This window comes from Echiichthys vipera, assembly GCF_963691815.1.
Source record: "Echiichthys vipera genome assembly, chromosome: X".
NCBI lineage: Eukaryota > Metazoa > Chordata > Actinopteri > Perciformes > Trachinidae > Echiichthys > Echiichthys vipera.
The window spans coordinates 31,692,190-31,714,009 of NC_139825.1; the positions used below are offsets into that span (position 1 = coordinate 31,692,190).

The 21,820-nt window shown below is 44.7% G+C and overlaps 2 protein-coding genes across 18 annotated transcripts in view; one reads left to right on the forward strand and one right to left on the reverse strand.

Moving 5' to 3' along the window:
• Positions 1-702: 702 nt before the first annotated feature.
• LOC310965587 (LIM domain and actin-binding protein 1-like) lies at positions 703-8,634 on the reverse strand. Of its 2 annotated transcripts, none has more exons than XM_083939279.1 (10): positions 8,569-8,634; positions 7,084-7,222; positions 6,499-6,583; positions 4,318-4,644; positions 3,918-3,966; positions 3,519-3,607; positions 2,859-2,895; positions 2,620-2,651; positions 2,380-2,513; positions 703-2,261 (listed from the first exon to the last, which is right to left on the reverse strand). In XM_083939279.1, the coding sequence occupies exons 2-10, from the start codon at positions 7,200-7,202 to the stop codon at positions 1,349-1,351; spliced, it is 1,785 nt and encodes a 594-aa protein (XP_083795405.1). In that variant the 5' UTR covers positions 7,203-7,222; positions 8,569-8,634; the 3' UTR covers positions 703-1,348. The 2 variants fall into 2 exon arrangements, with proteins under 2 accessions (XP_083795405.1, XP_083795406.1); XM_083939280.1 differs by having other exon boundaries at positions 8,583-8,610.
• Positions 8,635-21,477: 12,843 nt separating this feature from the next.
• znf740a (zinc finger protein 740a) overlaps positions 21,478-21,820 on the forward strand; it is a 29,089-nt gene continuing 28,746 nt past the window's right edge. For all 16 annotated transcript variants that reach the window (XM_083938640.1, XM_083938655.1, XM_083938645.1 and 13 more), the window contains exon 1: positions 21,478-21,677. The gene's annotated coding sequence lies outside the window, so the exon portion shown is untranslated. The remainder of the gene's footprint in view (positions 21,678-21,820) is intronic.

A 21,820-nucleotide genomic window follows, 5' to 3' on the forward strand; every position in this document is an offset into this window, starting at 1 on the left:
AAACCTATGTAACCAATTTCAAAGGTGATAATATCAAACATTCACTTAATTGTTATAATGGCTGTCTCTTCTCCAAATGATGGCATGAGTGACACTCAAGACACAAGTTGAGAAAAATAATATGGCTATGATTGGGCGAAATCAGGAAGTTAGTCAATGTTTAAACTTGAGTGAAAGTTCAGATGGATTGACCATCCGTACAGGAGCAGTACAGATAAGTTAGGAATTATTCTTTGCAAATTAACCAATGGGTTAGAAGGTGGTGAGACAAGATGTCTGCAGCGGGCTGAATAAAGCTCGAATGAGGATGGCAGGTGCACGGAGTCCGATATGGCCTCGGGCATAGGCGCGTCATGACACAGGAGCCTATCACCTGCCATCCAGGCCAAGACGTGACTTGGGTGGTGTTAAGTTTTATAAATAAAATGTATTTAGCAGTGCTGCCGATGACAGCTTGGTAGCATGAGTAAGAACTCGAGTTCTAAATGAAGTAAAACCTTGGATTTCCTTATTGATAAATTTGAATTGTGTCCAACCATTGAGAAGGTAATGCCCAATATGTCATTATACAAATGATTTAAAAATATGCCTTATAGTCTTACATATAAAGTGGATCACATTTGAAAATGTTCAACAATCCAGAAGGCCCAAGGAGATGGAATATATGCTATTCGACTGAAAGGATAGGAAACAGTAGAAAGCTTGATTAGTAATATATTCTCCTTTTATTGTGGTTAATCGTGATTATAAGAGTTCAGAAGCAGATTTTGACCAGGACCAGGCAGACCAGAGATCCCCGTATATAGGATAATGTTATTCAGGTTCACTGCCTCGTCTGTTTGTATATTCAGGTCTAAAGGCTCTTTAACAGTCAGAGCAGTAGACTGCATACTGTCCAGTCTATAGTGTTTGAACATTTCTACTCACTTTAATAGCATTTTGTTGGTGTGGAGGTATGCTAAAACCTGATCCAGAACATTCTCATTTGGGTTGTGTTCTGTGTTTTCTTTCATTTACAATTTAAAAATTGTGGCAATGTGTAAAAATACAAACTACAAAAAGCCCAGACGTTTACGCTCCAAAAACCTCTTTGAGATTACAGTACTGATGTGCCCTTTTCGGTAAAAAATATTTAGGTCTTTTCTGCATTCTAGGAAGGGTAAAAATACACATGACAGGGCACTGCCTGCCATTAAAACGAGAGATGATTCAATTTAAGGCCCACATTCCCGTATAATCGGGAGTCATAAAAGCTGTATTAATCTTTAATATTTTATAGTCTTATTTTTTTACGAATTGAAATTCAAAAAAATATTCATCATTGCAGCTTCTCTGCATCAGCTTCCTTTTACTCTTCCCAGAAACCCACATCCTGGGAGGCGCGGTTCTGTTTTGGCTGTGATGGTGGGGACGGTGAGATAGCGTGGGACGGGGCGATAGCAGGGGACAGGGTTGCAGGGGACAGGATGGCGGTAGCAGGGTACGGAGCAGCGGTAACAGCAGACGGGATGGCGGTAGAAGAAGGCTCTCTTAGAAGCATCTCCCTGGAGGCCTTTCCCATCTGTACTTGTTCATCTCGTTCTTCCTGTTGCTCCATCGCAACGCCCTCACTTGCATTTGCTGCATCGTCTTGCTGTATTTGAGGCATTGACTTCTCTTTATTTTCCTGCCGTTTCAGCTGCTGAAGCGCTGGCTTATTTTCCTTGAGTGGTTTTTCAGATTGTTTCTCTTCCATTAAGGCTCTCCATTTCAACAGGGATTTGAGAGGTTTACCAGGTTCCCGAGGTGCCAGACTGGTTGCTGGGCTGGGTTTAGCTACGTCTAGAAAATTCTTCATGCGCTCCTTCAGGGAATAGCTCCTCCTCAGGCTCTGGAAGACTGATGGCACCTTATCCCCTGTGGAACACTTGGCATCCGTCCCAGAGGGCCCCTCACCAGTGTCTGGCGTCTCTGTGGACTTGAGCTTCTTACCCGATTTGGCATGTGTCTTCACACTTTTCTCCAGTAAGGCAATTCGGTCTGGAACCTTAACCTTTGGGGATGTTTCCTCAGTCTCAGCCGGACGTGTCACCGCTGCAGGTCTCTCTCTATTCTTTGGCCTCACCCCTTCCTCACCATTGTCCCCATCAGCTTGAGGCTTCCAGAGCTCCTTGTGAGGCTGATGGCCAAAGCCTTCATCATAGTTGCCTTTAGCTTTGAACAGCTGGCTGAAATGGGGCTTGCAGTAGGCTTTACCATGCAGAGAGGCATAGTTCCCAAGACTAGAAAAAGAGAAGCAAAGATATTTAGCAAATGTCCTTTGAGGGTTCTTGAACAGAAAGCCATTGAGAAGGCATTTCAAAATCAAATCAAAATGATATGCAACAGTGCAAGACCAACCTGAGGTGTGTGCTGCAGTGAACACAGCGGAAGCAACTTTTGTGATAGACATGCTGGAGATCCACCAGTCTCTCCAGTGGGTACACTGTCTTCAGACAAACAATGCATGTCTCCCTCACCGTTGGGCTGAATTTCTAGACACACAATAATCGTAACATACGTCCATAATTAACAAGGGTTGAAACTGGATTTTTCTCTTGATTCGTGAATATATTCTGCTTTTTGTGATGACTGACTCACCCTTCGTGCTTTGGGTTGCTCGCTGCTCTCCTCTGAAACAGTTGAGACACAACATCAGTCACTGTCTGTACCTTCAGATGCCAGTTGAAAAGTGCAATCAAAACAAACTAGATCTCATTCTGGATGCCAAAGTTTTGGGTAAATTAATATCCTGGCTAATGTTCCATATATATTACAAGTAATACTGTATTGAGTACATTAACGTGTCCTGGGAGTATCCATCCACTAATTAGACTCACCATGGCACGCAGGTGCAGGCACCTCTGGGACCAGAACCTGGAGGAAACAAAAAGGGAAAGAAAAGAGGGAACAAAACCACTGCTCCATAAGTAACATAGGCAGAAGCATTATTGGGGAAAGAAAGACAACTAAAAATCACACACCGTTTCCTCCATTACTACCATATATAAACTCGCTTGTTGACAAATTCAGTCATCTTAAAACCTGGTGCATGAAAACTGACTTATTGCCAAGGTTAGGCGTCAACTGTATTGTTTAATTTGGGGGCAAATTTCAGTTATGAAGGCCATGATTTTGTGCATGATTAAATCTACCCACATGTGATAGTGAATTATTGGGACGTTTCTTAATTCCCATTCATTTAGAAAGGACACATTTCTAAATATAGAGTACTATACAATAAATAGTTATCTAAAAAATATTTTGACGTATAAAACTGGCCCTTTGTTTTAAACTGCAATTAAAATTGCTTTATTTCTGACTATTGGCCTTTAAAAACACCTGTAGTAGAATTGTATTTATCACCCACTGTTAGACTGTAATTTATAACATTAAAAAATGTAATTTGTGTTTTTGTGGTTTGAAAACTTTAAGAGAGTTCCATTATGTTTTAGAGAAACTATATTTTTGTAGTTTCAGCCTTTGTTGCATGAACTCACTGAGCCAGCGGTGCCTTGTTCAGCTTGGTACTTGGCCATCTTCTCCTTAATGGATGTGGCCCGCACCATTCTGTTTGGCACAGACGGACCTACAACAGAAGAGATAGTTTTCATATTTAATGGTTTACTGCAGAATAGAGTTAAAGCGTCAGGTGTGACTGTGGCTGCATTTAACTAAAACACATGATTGCTTTTCAGTTTAAAAGTATTATTCATGATCCAGTTGTGGCACATACTGTTGTGCTCCCAGAAACTAAACTGCTTCTAACTCAGCAGTTTTTGGACTAAAGGGTTAGGAGTTAGTTAGGGTCACCTCCACTAATATGTACAGAACTTCAGTTAATTATTCAAAGGGCTGAATGTATTTGTGGGTGTTTGTTGTGTGTTTGTTGTTACTGCCATTTTGGTCCGTGTCATCTGGCAAAGTGCTGCGTAGTTTCCTGCCACCCTGTTAGAGTAAATTAATTAGTGGAATCAGAGGTCCAGTTTACAAAAACTGGGCTATAAACCTGTTTTCTCTCCTAGCTTAAGCTGATGACTTTTATAAATACATAAATACAAATTATTTATGTGCAACATTATCAATTCTACATAGTTTTGCTGCCTTCCTATCTGTCAGCCAAACACTTTATTATAACTAAAACTCTCAACACTGTCCCCTCTACATTTGTTTCTATATCAGATAAACAGGTAGCAATTGTAATTATCAATGTATTGACGGGATGTCTTCATGCTTAAGTGTTATGTATCAGGGGAGGAGGCTGCCAAGTAGAAAAATATATGGTCTGTCTGTAACTACCTTGCTCATGGTGTCCTCTACCCTCTCAAACTTAGCCTTCAGTGGCACACCCGGTTTTTCATCAGAGGCAAATGGACCGGTTGGAACTTGCTCTTCAAGCTTTTCAGGTGTTTCATGGTGTGCCAGCTCAGTCCTGTCCATCTCTCCATGCTCTTCAACCATGGATGCTTCTGGAGCTGCTGCAGGCTGTTTGCCAGCAGGCCTGCAGTGAGAGCTGGACTGGCTAGGGGTCAGGTCGGGAATAGGCTTGTTCAGTGCATCCTCCCAAAGCTTTTTCATGGCACTTAGGTTACTTGACCGAGGCAAATTTGTCACACTCTCAGAAGACTGAAATACAAGAGATTGAAAGTTTAAAGTGAAAATGACTAAATAAACTGTTCGATGCAAATGCAGCAGTATAGTCTGGTCCTCTTGTCATTCTGTGTACGGACTGAACTAAAAAGTATTTCCATTTAGCAGGCGCGTCGTTAGACCTGGGCATTCGGGGCTATAGTCATCAAAAAATATATAATGAAAATAGCCCAGTACAGTAGACTTTTGTGGTTGCATTGCCAGCAGCCACAGATGCAACATTGTAGCAGTGAAAACTGCAACATTTTGAAGCGTCCACACACTTACAAGTGATAACTTCAGAATCAAACTTAAAGCAGTCTGAGTGACGGTGTTTCGGTTTAAAGAGTGACCCTGTTAACTGGAGACTTTCAGCTGAGTGCCTCTGTTGCAGATGATGAAAATAGGATTATGTTTTTAAGAGATACTTAGACTGCATACAAAAGAGATCTGTTTTACTACACCAGGGTGACGTGGCTGGTGGCACACAGAGTTATTCTCGTAACTTTAATTTATTTTCCTACAACGGCACAACTACAAATCTAAGAAAAGTTTTGTTTTTTGAAGTGGTGAATAAAATTCTATGCACACGCGTTTACACAGGCAGGTTTCAAAGAATAGATTTGTTTAGAAAATACATTAGACAGATATTAGGAAGAACAACTCGCTCCCCTCCTGATTAATGTAATGAGCAACATATTAACGCCACTGACACATTTACACAAATAAAACTATAAAGACTGATCACGTAGGTGACATTGTTTAAAAGTGTCATGAAAAGTAAACATAAGCATTCACAAAGACAGCTATGCATCTGCAGTCACTATGGCAACCGCTTTCAGCTGAAAGTGTCCAGTTAACAGGTTAATCCCAAACACCGGGTCAGGGGAGAAAATGTCCGGAGTAGTGATGTCTTCTAGTTTTCAAAGTTTCAGGAGACCTGCAGTGGATTAAACCCGGTCCACTTGACATCGGGTCGGTGCATGTGCGTGTTTGTAGGCTGTTCTTATGTCTCATTCTGGCTGCTGGAGTCTGTGCTGACCTAAACATTAACCTCAGTAGACCTGCGGAGTCACACATGACCAGGTTTTTCCTTTAATTCCCAAACTACGTCACAATTGCCCAATTTCCAAAATTTCTCGGGGGGGGGGGGGGGGGACCCCTGAACCCCGTTTGGAAAGGACTCTGACTTCTGGGCTACAGCCCTAGATGTTTTCATGAGTTAGTGACGCGTCTGCCATTTAGTAACGAAAATACACCGTAAAGCCCAATTCAGAAGGGTGGAATAAAGAAAATGCCAGAATCTGATTTTGGCTTCTACTGGGGTAAAAAAAATGCCTTCTTGTAATTGTCGTTACCAGCCGGAACATTAAACAAAGACTGAGCAAATAACACACGTAAACAATTGCCACATTTCAAACAGTACATTCACAGCCATATTACCTTATATTTCTCCATGGTATTAGCTCATTAGTTACTCATTTAATCTCAGTCCTGCTTTGCTTATGAGTCTTTCCCACTGACAGAGCAGCTAACCTACAGTTGGAGCCACAAAGGGCATCAAGGGGATTACACCGAAGCAGGATTATGGATTTGATAACCTACCCATCGCAACAAGTGGCCAATGGGGTCAGTTAAGACAAGGCATTTGGCCCAGGGAGAGAGGGGGGTGGGTGTGTGTGTGTGTAATAATTAGTTTAGCACAACTAGTAACAGAGAAAATGAAGCAAGACATGCAGCATACACACTTTATTTAATCATGTAGGTGGCTTGGAGAGGCTTATCAAAATAATGTAAACAAGGCGAGAGATTGTCATTATGAGAAACCTATGAACTGGAAACATCCCCAACCTGAGTAGTTTTCCCTGCATCCTCTACAGACGGACATGCTTTGTTTTTCTTTTTCACGCTTGACTCCTCAGCAGCTCTCTGGTACCTGAAAGAGACAGAAACACTGACCTCTGGTGGCTCAAAACGAAAGACTGGACTAAGAATCTTAGAATCTTTTTCAAGGCATTCAAGAACAGTACAATGTGAAGATTTTTTTTTAAATAATTTTTAGATTTTAGTTTGTGATATTTTATTTTAGCTGTTTAGGTTATAGTTTCAATTTAGTTTGTTAAAATACCTACATTTTTAAGTTGTATTTTTAGATCAAATGACAAATTGAGAAAACAAGCACTGTGTAATACGAAATATATATAACAGTAATGGGTAATGACTTGTATTCTGGTAGTAGAACTCATACATTTTGGCCAAAGTCTTCACAACACAAATACGGTATGTGAAAAACCTGATGGAACTGGAAATGTCATTAAGGTTCAGAAGGTAGTCATGTGAGCCAAACACAAATGCATCTAGCATTGATTTTTTGTAATACAGATAGTTGTACAAGTGTAAATTAACAAATATTAGTGGAAACCAGGTGTTACTCACTTGCGGAAGTGTTCAGCAATGGCACCGTTTCTCCCACGGCTGCTGAGCGACAGCTCTCTCGCAGTCAGCCGCAAGGACTGTGTCGCCCAGGAATCCCGCTTGAATGGACCGCTTGCCATCTCGGTAGCTATTTGAATACCTGAAATACAAACCACCACCATTAGCCATGTTCAGTACTACACCTACTGTAACCACAGCTTTACCTGAGAATACTAAACTTCAGCCATAAATCACCTTATGCTCAGACCATTCATAGATTTGAAATCCAAAACCGCTTAAGAAAATAACTCCTCACTATCCTCTGCATTCGCTCAGTCTACTTTTCATCTGACAGCTACTACAAGTTATGTGTTTCATGCCTAGTGCACACAACTTTTCCACTCATTGACTGGTTATTGATCCCTGAAAAAAAGCCCCAGATCAGGCAAATTTCGCTTGAGCGCTGTGTGAACTGTTCAAAGACGAGAGTGAACTGACTAAATTGTAATTAATTAGGGGGGGAGCGAGAGAGAAAAGAAAAAAAGAGAGTCATAGAAAGAGCGAAAGATAAAAAAAGAGCACAAAATTTTTAATGACTACTTTTTGTACATAAAGTACATTTTGATGCTAGGGTTTAAAGGTAACGCTCTATTGTTTTTTCACGTCGTTTTTGGCACCGTTGCTGCCTGGTTTATTCTATTTCCGGGTCAAAAGCCACCGCCGCGGAGTTGGAAGCGTGCACAGACGCCGCTTCTCATCATGGTGTAGCCTACCTGCAAACAATTAACCAATTAAGCAGGATGATTAGACTAGTTCTAGGCTGGCTTTTTCAAGTATCCCGTACATCTTAATTATGCCTTCGTGCAACAGCCCCCTCATCATCTAAACACCAGCATTTAGCTTCATCTCCATCACCTATCAGCCAAAGGTGTGCGTAATGCTTTAAACCAAGTTCTACTTAACATAACATGGCTGTGCCTCTTATTGCTTAAGGCATGATTTACCTAAAACTTCAAAATCAGTTAGTAATGTGTAATTTAGAATTTCCCCTCAGGCATGAATAAAGTATCATTGATTGACCATACACACAGACGTGAAGACTGGCCAGCATGTTATTTCAAGGACTTTAATTTCAGGTGTGCAGTGACGTTTGTGGCGTAAAACGCCAAACTGTAATTATACAGCCGTCCTAAATATCGTGATGCACTTGAATGTGTTATTTTAGTTACAGGCAAATTGTATTAAGACTAATGAAAGTAAAGTGACAACCAGCCCTACAACACAGACTCAGCAGCTTAACCGGTTTAGTCTATCTCGAAAGACAAGTCCTTTGAAAGCGAGACAATGTAGCTATCCTATAATGTTATGATACAAGTCAACGCCTGAATCTAAACACCAACAGGCTCGCTCGATTTTCTAAAATACAAACATTTGGTATTTGTTTAACAGCCCTAGCTCGAGTTATTTACACATATTTCCTGGTACTTGCTTTGAGTGTTGCCTTACCTGTGCGAACTTACGTCAAGGCACTGCTTTTGTGAAACCTACACACCTGCTGATGCTGCGACTGAGTCACCGCTCTGTGTGAGCAGGTGGAGTGAATATAAAGGTGTCGAGGGAGCGGAAGAGATTGGTCACGTGATCTTATGCACCAATGACCTTAAGTATTGCATTACCTCCACCTGCTGCATTAGTGCGCCCTCCCACCAACCCAACCTACCGAATTCCTGAGAACAACAGGTAGCACTCTTTCATTTTTCAAGAGTACAGACACATATTATTGAACATACTGAACAACTCGGGTTTCTCCGTTCAAGCAGCAGCTGATTCCCTAAGGACTGCCAATGCAGTGATGAGGTTTAGTTTAGCTAGTTTATAGTAAATTTGAAGCAGAATCAGATTTATTCGCCATGTATGTGCAAACATACAAGGAATTTAACTCCGGATTTTTTCTCTCCTCTGTGTACACAATATAAACAAATACAAAAAAACACAGAAAATACAAAATAAAAATAAAGTATTTACCAAAGAAGACAAGATGAAAGATATAAATGTAAATATATAAAATAAACTATTTTTGTGTCTGGTGGTCTTTGCATACAGAGCTCTGTAACGCCTACCAGAGGGTAGATGTTCAAACCGTTTGGGTGTAGGGTGTGAGGGGTTTGCAGTGATCCTTCCTGCCCGTTTCTTCACTCTGGACTGGTATAGGTCCTGAATGGAGGGCGGGTCAGCCCCGATGATTTTTCTGCAGACCTGAATAATCTGATCCATACCAGACAGTTACAAAGTTGCATATGTACAGTTGAGTGTCACCACCAATCAGGACTTTATGGCAGAGTTGCCCGTGGAAAAATTGGAACCTCGGTTTAAGCGAGGCCTTGCCGGTCAATTAGGGATTTTTTTTAACTTATAGATATCATTATGAAACTTTGCATGTTCATCACTGACATTAAACTGTAATTACAGAGTCATCATTCCAGGGTCTTTTAGGACAATTACTTCAAATAATCCCTAAAGACAGTTTTTTTCATGTATTAACTATTAATGGGGAAATCTGGGTCACTAACAGTCGCTAACAGACAGATGTGGCTAACACTGATTAGCTCGATACAGTATGGTGAAGGCATTAAAACAGCTGTGTGTTGCTGCAAGGGGCTACATGTAGAGGTAGCATCAGAAATAGAATCGGTCTTGGTGTATTTTTTGGTGTGTCTGTGGGTACTGTGAGCCCATGGGCACCGAAGAACAAAGTTTATGCTGCCAACAGTGACATTTTTCACTCTTGCAGCGATTCCCGTGTCCCCTGTGTGCCACAAGAGACAGCGTACTAAATCCGCTTTGTGTTGCTCTGTATCATGTGCCGAATGCACATTGAAAATTTGATGTTAATTGGATGAAATCTCGCATATCAGAATGACTTCCCTTCTCCAGTAGATGGCTCTGTGGCTGTTGGTCTCTATTGGCATGTAATTGTCTCAGGCCTAGACTGTCATCATGCCTGGAAAATTTGGTGGAGTTTAATTTAGAGCGACTTCCTGTTTCATGGCGAGAAGCACAAAATGGCCACCATGCAATCATGCAAAATCCACAAAACATTCCTTATGTTTCCATACATGAAGTCAAGAACCCCCAATGGAAATTTGATGTAAATCGGATGATGTTGTCATTTTTCTACATGCCTTTTTTGGAGGTAACGAAGTAGCGCTAACTCGTATGGGATTAACAGTAAACAAGAATGGCGTGTCGATCAGGACACAGGAATGAAGAGAAGCAGATGTAATTTCTTCTTAGACTGTTCCAGTCGTATTTATTTCCAATTCTCCAGTACTCGGTATTGTCATCAGTCTAGAACAAAATAATCACCATAAGTCATAAATAAATATTACAATAATATTGAAAGGCTGTATACAAATTACAAACAATTAACTATACAGTATAGTACACAATCAACTCAAACAAAGCATCTCAGCATAAACAAATACTTCTCATCTTATCTCATCTTCAACCGCTTATCTGGGGTCGGGTCGCTGGGCAGCAGCTTTAGCAGGGGACCCCAAACTTCCCTTTCCCGGGCCACATTAACCAGCTCTAACTGGGGGATCCTGAGGCGTTCCCCGACCAGTGTGGAGATTTAATCTCTCCACCTAGTCCTGGGTCTTCCCCGAGGCCTCCTACCAGCCTTCCAGCTCAGCTCTCTTCTCGTCACAACGATGCGTTAGAGCGACTGCAACACCGCCCCCGCTGCTCCGATTCTCCGGCCATTCTCACGCTCCATTGTCCCTTCACTTATGAACATGATCCTGAGGTACTTGAACTCCTTCACTTGGAGTAAAGACTCAGTCCCTACCTGGAGTAAGAAATCCACCGGTTTCCTGCTGAGAGCCATGGCCTCAGATTTAGAGGTGCTGATCCTCATCCCAGCCATTTCAAACTCGGCTGCAAACCGATCCAGTGAGTGCTGAATGTCACTGACTGTCGGTACCTTGCAACCGCCTCTGGAGTCTTCTTGGATAACATATCCCGGAAGGCCTTTGTCTTCAGTTCACCCGCACTACTGGTTTGGGCTTACCTGGTCTGTCCAGAATCTTCCCCCATCCTCTGACCCAACTCATCACCAGATGGTGATCAGTTGACAGCTCTGCCCCTCTCTTCACTCGAGTGTCCAAAACATACTGCCTCAGAACAGATGATACGATCACAAAATCGATCATCGACCTTTGGCCTAGGGTGCTCTGGTACCACGTACACTTATGAGCATCCTAATGTTCAAACATGGTGTTAGTTATAGACAATCCGTGACTAGCACAGAAGTCTAATAACTGATGACTACTCAGATTTAGATCAGGGAGGCCGTTCCTCCCATTCACATCTCTCCAGTTGTCTCCATCATTGCCCTATTGGGCGGTGAAGTCTCCCAGCAGAACTATGAAGTCCCCTACTAGAACCCCATGCAGAACTCTATTAAGGGTCTCCAAGAAGGCCGAATACTCTGAAATACTGTTCGGTGCATATGCACAAACAACAGTCAGAGTTTTCCCCCCTACCACCCGCAGGCGTAAGGAGGCGACCCTCGTCCACCAGGTTGAACTCCAACACCGCGGCGCTCAGTCGGGGTTTTGTGAGTATCCCCACACCCACCTGGCGCCTCACACCCTGGGCAACTTCAGAGAAGAATAAGGTCCAACCCCTATCCAGGAGTACGGTTCCAGAACTGAGACTGTGTGTGGAGGTAAGCCCCACCAGATCTAACTGGTAGCGCTCCATCTCCCGCAAAAGCACCGGCTCCTTCCCCGACAGAGAGGTGACTTACCATGTCCCCAGAGCCAGCTTCAGAGCAGCGCACCTGACCCAAGTGGTTCCTCCTGCGTGGTGGGCCCACAGGATGGAGAGGAGGGAGGTACCACGTCACTTTTTCGGGCTGTGCCCGGCCAGTTTCCATGGCAAACCCGGCCACCAGGTGCTCGCCGGTGAGCCCTCTGTCTGGGCCTGGCTCCAGGCGGGGGCCCCGGGCTTCCTCTGGGCAGGGTCTCTCAACCTCTTCCTTTTCATAGTTTTCCCATTGAGTCTTATATATGTTATAGCACATGTACGCTGGTATCTACGAATAGCCTCCCGTCCAAGAAGTATCCAGTATGACCTCCGCATCTCAGCAAACACCCGCTCAGGACCAGGATGGTGCAGGTCAACATCGCACTTCTGGATGAGCAAGCAGGTAGTTGGGTGAGAGGCATTCAGAACCACAGGGTGAAGTGGTGAGTCATCTTTACCTTCCAATCGCCTGAGACGACCGCCCACTCTAATAAGACCCTTTGACTTATCCATTTCAGGAGCTAACTTGAGTAGGCGACTTCCTGATAAGACAGACTTTCCCAGCTTCCAGGAGCCAGTAGTCTTCAGGAAAAGACTGTTGTTGGGCACTACGAAGAACCAACATCCTGCAGCAGTAGCGTCCAGGAGCTCCTGCCAGGTGTTGGAAACTTTATCCTCAAGATTGGTAGATGCAGTTGAGGTGACTGTTACCCCACAGAAGGTGGCTTTCCGGAGCTCTGCTTCATCTTCTGAGGATTCTGGGTGGGGTCTCACTGGCCAGGTCTGCGGGCTTTGGAGCAGGAAGGGAGGACCTTGGGACCATCGATTATAGATAAGGGCTTCTAAGGTCTTCCCTCTAGTCACATCATCCGTGGGATTATTCACAGAGTCTACGTAACGCCAGGTGCACTTCTCTGTCAACTCCTGGATCTCTGCGACTCTCGCTCCCACAAAAACCTTGTAGCGACAAGACTGGGAGTGGAGCCAAGTTAAAACGGTTGTGAAGTCGGACCACAATATGATCCGATCAAGCGTCAAGGTCAGTTCCTTCTGGAGGACATGAACCAGCTGTGCTGCCACAAGCGCTGCACAAAGCTCCAGCCTTGGGATGGACTGTAGGCGCTTTGGAGCGACTCGTGAATTGGCTTCCCATTCAGACCAGGCTTGCAGGAGATCTGATTGTAGATTGGGGTCATCCCATCCACGCTGCTTGTCCCAAAGCTGCCGAATGGGAAGCTTTGCTCGGGTGGAGTAAGGTAGCAGGTAACCCAAGGGATCGTATTGAGTGGCTACGACTCTGTAGATGTTTCTCAGGGTTGGAACCTACGCCACTGGCCGGTGTTTGTAGCCCATGGAGTCGGTCTCCCAGTTCCAGCTGAGGCCAAGAGTTGACTCAAAGGGTTTGGACTTATCTTCGGCAAGCCATAGGTCCAGGCTTTCTGACCTGGCTTTCTGGACTGCTTGATGCTTTCATGCACATCGCCAGCCCTGTTTTTTGACCAGGATCCAGTCTTTGAGCTGGGCTTTGGAGAACTTGACAACATCACCGCACTGGCTGAGATAATGCTCTGCGCTCTCGCAGTTGGCACAATAGGCTTTATTCTTAACTATATCCCTCACTGGACTCTATTTAGGTAGCTGTCAGTCAGTCCCCGACGGCTCTCCAGTGCCATGCAGGACTGTGACTGTCTGCTTACCAGGACAACCATTAAACTTTGCGCTCTGCTTCTCCTTAATACCTCTAGTTTGACTGTCGAAGCCTTGACACCAAGACTCATAGCGGAGCCATTCTGCTAACTCATGCAGAGTGTGGGGAGCCCCTTGTTGCTTGAACTGATGCTGGCAAAAGTCAGCTCGCTGTTCCGGTGGAAGTTTGCTCAGCAATCGAGCTACATGTGAGCCACAGTTTAGTTCAACTTCCCCTTCAGGTCCCAGGGTCTGCAACAAGACTTCCGGTTCCAGTCGCTGCTCGTGTGGTCCACCGGTCGGAGCACAGAGCAACTTTTAGCGTTATTGGGCATTTATTACGTTTTTCTACTTGTTTTATGTATATATTTGTTACTTTTTAGTTTACCCTTTGCATGCCACACACGCCGAGTGGGTTTTCTAACTTTTCAACTACATTACTTAGACGAAGCAGACTTTTTTTCCCTCGCCCGTCCCCTCGTGACGCTCTCTTTGTTTACCTTCCTGTTAACCCTGTGACTGCCGGACAACGCTGAAGTTCTTCTCCTTGTTTTTCTTTTCCTATTTCACCCGGCACTTTATTCTCCACTCGGCATGGATATACCCGTGTTTTCATGGCCATTCTTCAAGTGTGGTTTCTCCTAGAGTTTGTGACGGCGAGCAGAAACAACGACCAGCGGAACACGTACTCCAGAGAGACCCTACTGCAGCTCGGATTCCATCCTCTACACGCCTTCGCCGTAGACTTGCTACCGAAGGAATTACTGCGGAGTAACTCAACCAGCCATGACAAGTCCACACACAAGAAAAATAAGGTAACCAGAAGGGGGAAGAGAAAGAGCGGAATCAGGGCCAGGCTCAAACGGGAGACTTGTAAACAACGGCCGCTTCCATCTATCATCCTAGCTAATGTTAGATCCCTCCGGAATAAAACGTACGAGCTACAAGCTAATGTTAACCACATGCATGAGTACAGGACTGCCTCAGTTCTTGCTTTCACTGAGACGTGGTTAAATAAGAACGACGATGACAATGCCCTGCACGTTGATGGCTTCGGCCCCCCTCTAAGACTTGATCGAGACAGTGAGCTCACCGGTAAACAACATGGCGGCGGCGTGTGTCTGTATGTAAACACACGCTGGTGCTCAACGATCGTCGTGAGGGAGAAACTGTGCCCCCTGGACATTGAGCTTCTGGCTGTCTCCCTTCGCCCTTTCTACCTACCCAGAGAGTTTCCTCAGCTCTTTGTCATCCTGGTTTACATCCACCCCAGAGCCAACGCAGTCACAGCCACTGAACACATCACAGACTCTTTAAACAAACTGGACCACATTTCACCGGACTCTCCCAAATTAATCTTGGGTGATTTCAACCACTGCTCCCTGGACAAATCATTAAAAGGTTATCAACAGTATATCACATGCCACACACGCCAGGAGAAGACACTGGACAAGTGCTATGGTTCAGTACCTGACGCATACAGATCTGTCGCCCTCCCCCCTCTGTTTACATCTCTGTCATGAGAAGGGTGAAGAAAGTTGTCAAGAACATCAAGCAGTGGACCAACGAAAGCATCATCACACTCCAAGGATGCTTTGAATCCACTGACTGGGACAACCTCCTGGCCCCCTCTGATAACATTAATGAACATGTGGACACTGTGTCATCGTACATTTCCTTCTGTGTGGACAACATCATCCCCTCCAAAACGGTCTCTATCTACCCCAACAACAAACCCTGGATCTCCAAAGAGGTCAAGGAGATCCTCAACAAGAAGAAAAGGGTCTTCTTCACCGGCTCTGAAACGGAGGAAAAGGGAGGTCAACAGCGAGGTCAAGCATGCCATAAAAACTGCCAAGCTGGAGTACAAGAACAAAGTGGAGGAGTGCTTCACGCAGGGTAACCGCCGCTCAGCCTGGCAGGGACTCAAGAACATGGCTGCTGTGAACACTGCTGCCAGCAACACAAAAACCATCCAGGTTTCAGGCAGCAGCTCTTCATCTCTCCCCAACGACCTTAACTATTTCTACACAAGGTTCGAGCAGGACAACACCACCCAGCTGGAAGAAGCGATGTCCAAGCTAAAGCCCAGTGACTCAGCAGCTTTCACCTTCAGCGCAGAGGATGTGGTGAAAGCCCTCAGGAAGACAAGGGAGAACAGCTCACCTGGCCCAGACAACATCAGCGGCCGCGTCCTGAAGCACTGTGCTGAGCAGCTAGGGGGCGTGTTTCAGACCCTGTTTCAAAGATCCATGGACAGCAGCATAGTCCCCCAGCAATGGAAACACTGAACAGTTATCCCCATCCCCAAGAAGAGCGCCGTCAAATGTCTGAATGACCTCCGGCCGGTGGCCCTCACCTCTCTTGTGATGAAGGCCATGGAGAGGATCTTAAAACAACACATCATCAGGGAAACCCACTCCCAGATGGACCCACTCCAATTCACTTATCGAGCTGGAAGGGGCGTCGATGATGCAAAAACATTCATAATAGACACCTGGAGCGCCCCTACACCTCAGCCAGACTCCTGTTTGCAGACTTCTCTTCTGCATTTAACACCATGCAGCCCCACATCCTGGCTGACAAACTCTCAGCCCTCTTTCATCTGGACCAACAGCTAATCCTGTGGATACTGGACTTCCTGACCAACCGTTCACAGAGAGTCCTGGTCAACAGCACCTTCTCCGACCTCCAACACACCGCAACCGGCTCCCCTCAGGGCTGTGTGCTCTCGCCTCTGCTCTTCATCCTCTACACCTATGACTGCAGAACCACACAGCCTAACCATCATCTGGTGAAGTAAGCTGACGACACCGTCCTCCTGTCTCTGCTGTCAGGCCCATCTCTGCACCACGGACCAGCTCTTCAGGAGTTTGTGGAGTGGTGTGACAGCTCCTGCCTGGAGCTGAATGTCAACAAAACCAAAGACATGGTGGTGACCTTCTCCAACAAGCAGAGGGAACTGGCTGCATCAGCAAACACCGTGATCCACGGGAAGCCTGTTGAAGCAGTTGAGGAGTACAGGTACCTGGGCACCATCTTCGACAGCCTGCTGAAATTCTCCTCCAACACAGAGGAGATTCTCAGGAAATGTCAGCAGCGGAAATACCTCCTGAAGCTCAATTCCTTTGGAGTCAGCAAGAACATCCTCCTGACCTTTTACTACTCCTTCATCGAGAGCATCATCACGTTCTCCATCACATGCTGGTTCTACTCCAACAGCTTCCAGAACAGAAACCGCCTGCAGAGCATAGCCACGGTCTGCTCTAAGATCATTGGACTTCCTGTTAGAACTCTGTCGACCATCCATGAGCAGCAGACACTCAGGTTAGCTGGTCGGATCATGCAGGACCCCTCTCATGCTCTCTTCTCAGCGTTTGAGTGGCTCCCCTCAGGACGCCATCTTCGCTGTCCCTGCTGCAGGACACAGAGGAGAAGAGCAACCTTCATCCCCAGGGCTGTCCAGCTCCTCAACTCCTGTCCCCTCTGACCATCCCCCTCCCCACTCTTGACACCGTCCCCTGGACACTTCACTTATTTTTTATACTCTATTACCGCACTACTGTTCTGTTTACGTCTGCTCATTACACATATGTATCATGTCTGACCACATCTGAATCTGATCACTGTCCACTTATATCTTTTCTGCACTACAGTTCTGTTCATACCTGTTTCAACAGTCTACTGCATGTTTACATCATATACACCCGTTCACATGTCTGCTTACATCTGATACACGCATGTCTTTCTACATCTAACGCCGAGGATGTTCGCCGTATCTAACCTGTACTAACACACTAACATCCTGACACTTATTCTACCTGTACTAACACACTAACATCCTGACACTTATTCTTCTTTTACACTTATTCTTGTTGTTAGGTTAAAAATGTTTTTGTATAGTTGCACTGTCATTATTTGCTGCTCTGTGTGCCCTGAATTTCCCCACGGGGACAAATAAGGTTTTTTGAATTGAATTGAATTGAAAGCCAACTAGAGATTGTATCTGGAGGGAGAATCTCCGAAATGCAGCAGCATCTCCACGCTTGACTTCAGAGGCTTCCAGGACGATTGTTATCTTCCTTAGGGTGAGCTGATGGGGTTGACCATACTGATCATGAAGGGCTGCCAGCCATGGTATGTGTATAAGGGGTTGGCGAGTTTAAATAGGCATTGGCAATGAGCCTGGCTTCTTCTAGCTTCAGGTGGTCCAGAAGTACTCGATATTTGAAGAGCTCTGTAGCGTGGGCTAGGAGTAGGTAATCAAGAGCTATGCGAAGCCTCGCATACTCACTGGGGTCAGGGTTTAGAAACTTGGGAATGGTCGGTTGGAGGCCCCTATACACTTGTTCAGCTACAGGTGGACGTATAGGGTTAGGTGGCAGCTGTGGTGGCGATGCCCTAGCAGATGACCATGGAGGATAGGCTCATGCGGGCGCTGAGCGCAGTAAACCTGCATAGGCTGGTGCAGGATAAAAGGTGGCTGAGGGGGGTTCCCTTGGCGAGGGAAAGGGATGCCAGTGTTAGGAGCCGTGTATGGGTGCTGAGGTTCCAGCATCATAGGCGGCGATGGCGGATAAGCATCATCTTTAAGGGTGTAGTAGGGTTGGCTACCAGCACGCTCGACCTTAAGGTTACGAACGATGCTGTACACGTCTTCCACCGGTTCAGGCCATGGCCGAGGGTCAGGCCAGTCATCCTCTTCCCTTAGTGCTGCAGGTGGAACTGAGTAGCACCGGTAGACTGCAGCGCTGGCTGGTTCAGGGTTGGGGTGCAGATATAGAGGGGTTGGAGTGGTGGCTCGACCCATATCCACTCTCAGGGAGCGAGCTACTTCGATTAGCTCTTTGATTTCACTTCGGGCATCATCAATGACTTACAGGCCTAGCTGGAAAGCCTGACGTGATTGTGCTAGCCTGGTGTTCTCTTCTTATATGGCTCTCATCTCGGCTTGGAAGTGTGGCTCCCTCATCTCGGCTTGGAAGTGTGGCTCCTGGTAGAGGCTACCATGATAGGGGGTTGTATACTTAGATAGGACAGAACTGCTCCAGTTTCTCCTCTGATGGCGGCTTGGGGCTAGCTGTGGTGTGTCTTGGTGAGCAGTATTCCCATGGAAGGGGATCATCTGGACTGGATCCTCCGGTGGTATAAGCATCCTGTCCCCTGAAGTAGGTGATAGTAGGGATCCACATAGTCCACCTCGAAGTCCCTGAATCTGTCAGGTCGACGTGTTTGCCAGCGAGGCCTCACAGTAGGATTTATTTCTCTATCCAACTCCATCTTGAATACTGTTATCCGGCTTGAAGGACCAATGTTTTGGAGTTACCGAAGTAGTGCTAACTCGTATGGGATTAACAGTAAACAAGAATGGCGTGTCGATCAGGACACAGGAATGAAGAGAAGCAGATGTAATTTCTTCTTAGACTGTTCCAGTCGTATTTATTTCAAATTCTCCAGGACTCTGTATTGTCATCAGTCTAGAACAAAATAATCACCATAAGTCATAAATAAATATTACAATAATATTGAAAGGCTGTATACAAATTACAAACAATTCACTATACAGTATAGTACACAATCAATTCAAACAATGCATCACAGCATAAACAAATACTTGCAAATATCTATCTAGTGGAAAATGGTAACCTAAATTACATACACACTTTACTCAGATAACAACATGGCTGTATGCTACACAGTTTATATTAGGCAGAAACAAGTGCGACGGCTCCACTCGCAGGTCATATAATGCACTACCTAATGTCAACATAAACATGTGACGGACATTCCTCTCTCAAGTGAAGAGCCATCAGTCAACTACACAGCAGCTGAGAAGAGCTACGTTCAATTAGCTTCATGCTAATATGCATGCGAATATTAAACATCCAACTGGCACGTACAGGAGCGTTATTAAACTCACCAGATAGGAATAACAAAGCAGCAAACACTTACTTTCTGTCAAGAAATCAATACCCGGAGTATCACTCACAGGAGAAACACGGGCGAAAAAAAGACACAGGAATTATAAGCACAAGATGATGCGCACTGCTTTCCAGCGCTTACTTTAGGCAGGCAATGACAGGATGAAACCTAACTAAGGAACGTCATTCTCTCTGGTGAGGAGGTATAGGTAGAGGCTCCTAAATGACAGTTACTAATGGAAGTTAAAGCCTTTCAAACACTGCCAATAGGGGGCGCTTTCACTGTGAGTCAATATTGAGATGTAGGTGTGGTCAGGCCAGGACTCTTGTCATTCATAAAACATTTGGTGCCGATTCGACAATTTATGTCTAAGTTACTGCTACTTCCTGTTCATGGCATAAGGCTTAACTTTGCGCCAAGCTAAATTGAATCGAAGCAAAAAATTGAAAAAGTGCAGAGTATCGTTTGATAAGACATGTCTTGAGATGATAATGGCTGATTTTGAAGTTGATCGTGTTAAATCCCTAGAAGGAGTTTGTTTAATTACGAGACATGCAAATGTGCTAAAATGGGCATAGAATTCAAAATGGCCGACTTCGTGTTAACTTTAGCATATTACTCCAAGAGACTTTTTTGTACTTCTCAATGAGTTCTAAATGCCCACCACTTTTCAGATTTGTATGTCAATCCTGGGGGAGGGGCTGTAATTTAGTGTTTGCCAATAGAGGGTGCTATCATTGTGAGTCAATATTGAGTTGTAGGTGTGTTCAGGCTGGGACTGTTATCCAGCATGTGAAATTTGGGGCAGATTGGACAATGTAAAGTTGAGCAACAACAACTTTCTTTTTCAAGTTTTGGGCAAAATTCACCGCCACGCCACACCAAGTGCATTCCATGAATCCTCAAAAGCTTCGCAATTTAGCATCACAAAGGTCTTTAGATGCAATCTACTAGATTTGAAGTCACTCTGGTTAATTCTCTAGGAGGAGTTTGTTAAAGTACAACAGGCCCGACTGGCTTGACTTTGCGAAAAAATGCCACAGTAAATCCAAAATGGTCGACTTCCTGTTGGACTTGGGGTATGGCTCCAAGAGGTCTTTTTTTAAGTCTCCATACTTTACATCTGCCTACCAAATTTTGTATGTCCACATCAAATTTAAAGGTGGGGGCAGTGACTTTGAAATATTCTACGGGGCGCCCTCCAGCCAATTTAACACACTCAAGCCCAAGACCTATAACAGGTCTTACGTTTAGACACTTATTACGCACATGCAACTTTTTGTACGCTAAAGAGCACGATTGGCATCTCAAAAATACTAAAAGTAATTAGGTAGGGCTATAGAGCCGACATGCCACGCTAAAGCCCAATTGTGGCATCAAATCGAAGTAATTACTAGTTTGAATGTGGGTGAAACATTTAGTTAGCTTTTTGTTTATCCTTAAGTCCTCAAACATGTCTAAAATGGCCAACTTCCTCCCCAGTGATAACAAATCCCAAAACTATACATGTGCTCTTCAAGATGAGAGCAATGATCCCACCAAATTTCATGAACATCCAAAGAACTTTATCCCAACCATGGCGTGCGTTGGGGGGCGCTATGGAGCCTGCTGGCCACGCCCGACCCCAATGACTTTTAAACTTTGCAATTTTCACCACTTCTGACCTGTGTGCCAATTTCTGTGAGCCTACGTGCATCCTAAGCCCCTCAAAAATGTGATGGTGCAGTATTATAATAATAATAATAATAATAATAATAATAATAATAATAATAATAATAATAATTTCAGCAAAAACAATAGGTTTTCTCGCAATTCATTTTCGTGCTCGGGCCCTAATTATTAATAATTCCCGAGGGGAACTTCAGACAAACAGGGACAAATAGGGGCAAAGGGGGCAGCGGATTGAGCCACTCATATGTCTGCACGTCCCTGTTGTCCTGTACACTCCTTCATTTTCATCTGCGTCTTTTCAGTCGTCGTCTGAATCTGCTACAAACTGAGACACACCACGACAACAGGCGTAAAACAATTTATTTTAAAATAACAAACAGATTTCAACCAAAGCTCTGTTGAAGATGATCCTTTTCTCTTCGCTGCTGCTGTGTGGGGGAGAAGAGGGTCACATCCTGTGGCGTTTCCTGTGTTTGTAAACTACACGGTCGTGAAAAACGTCGTGAGAAGAGTGTTGCTGTAAGGTAAGATATATATCTCTTAATTTTTCTTCGATGCACGGTTTTTTTTTTAACATGCATTCAACTTGCTGCTATTTCAATTGTATACATTCATGTTCTGGAGTTGGCAGCTAAATGGGTTTACATTAATATTAAAGCCGTTGGGA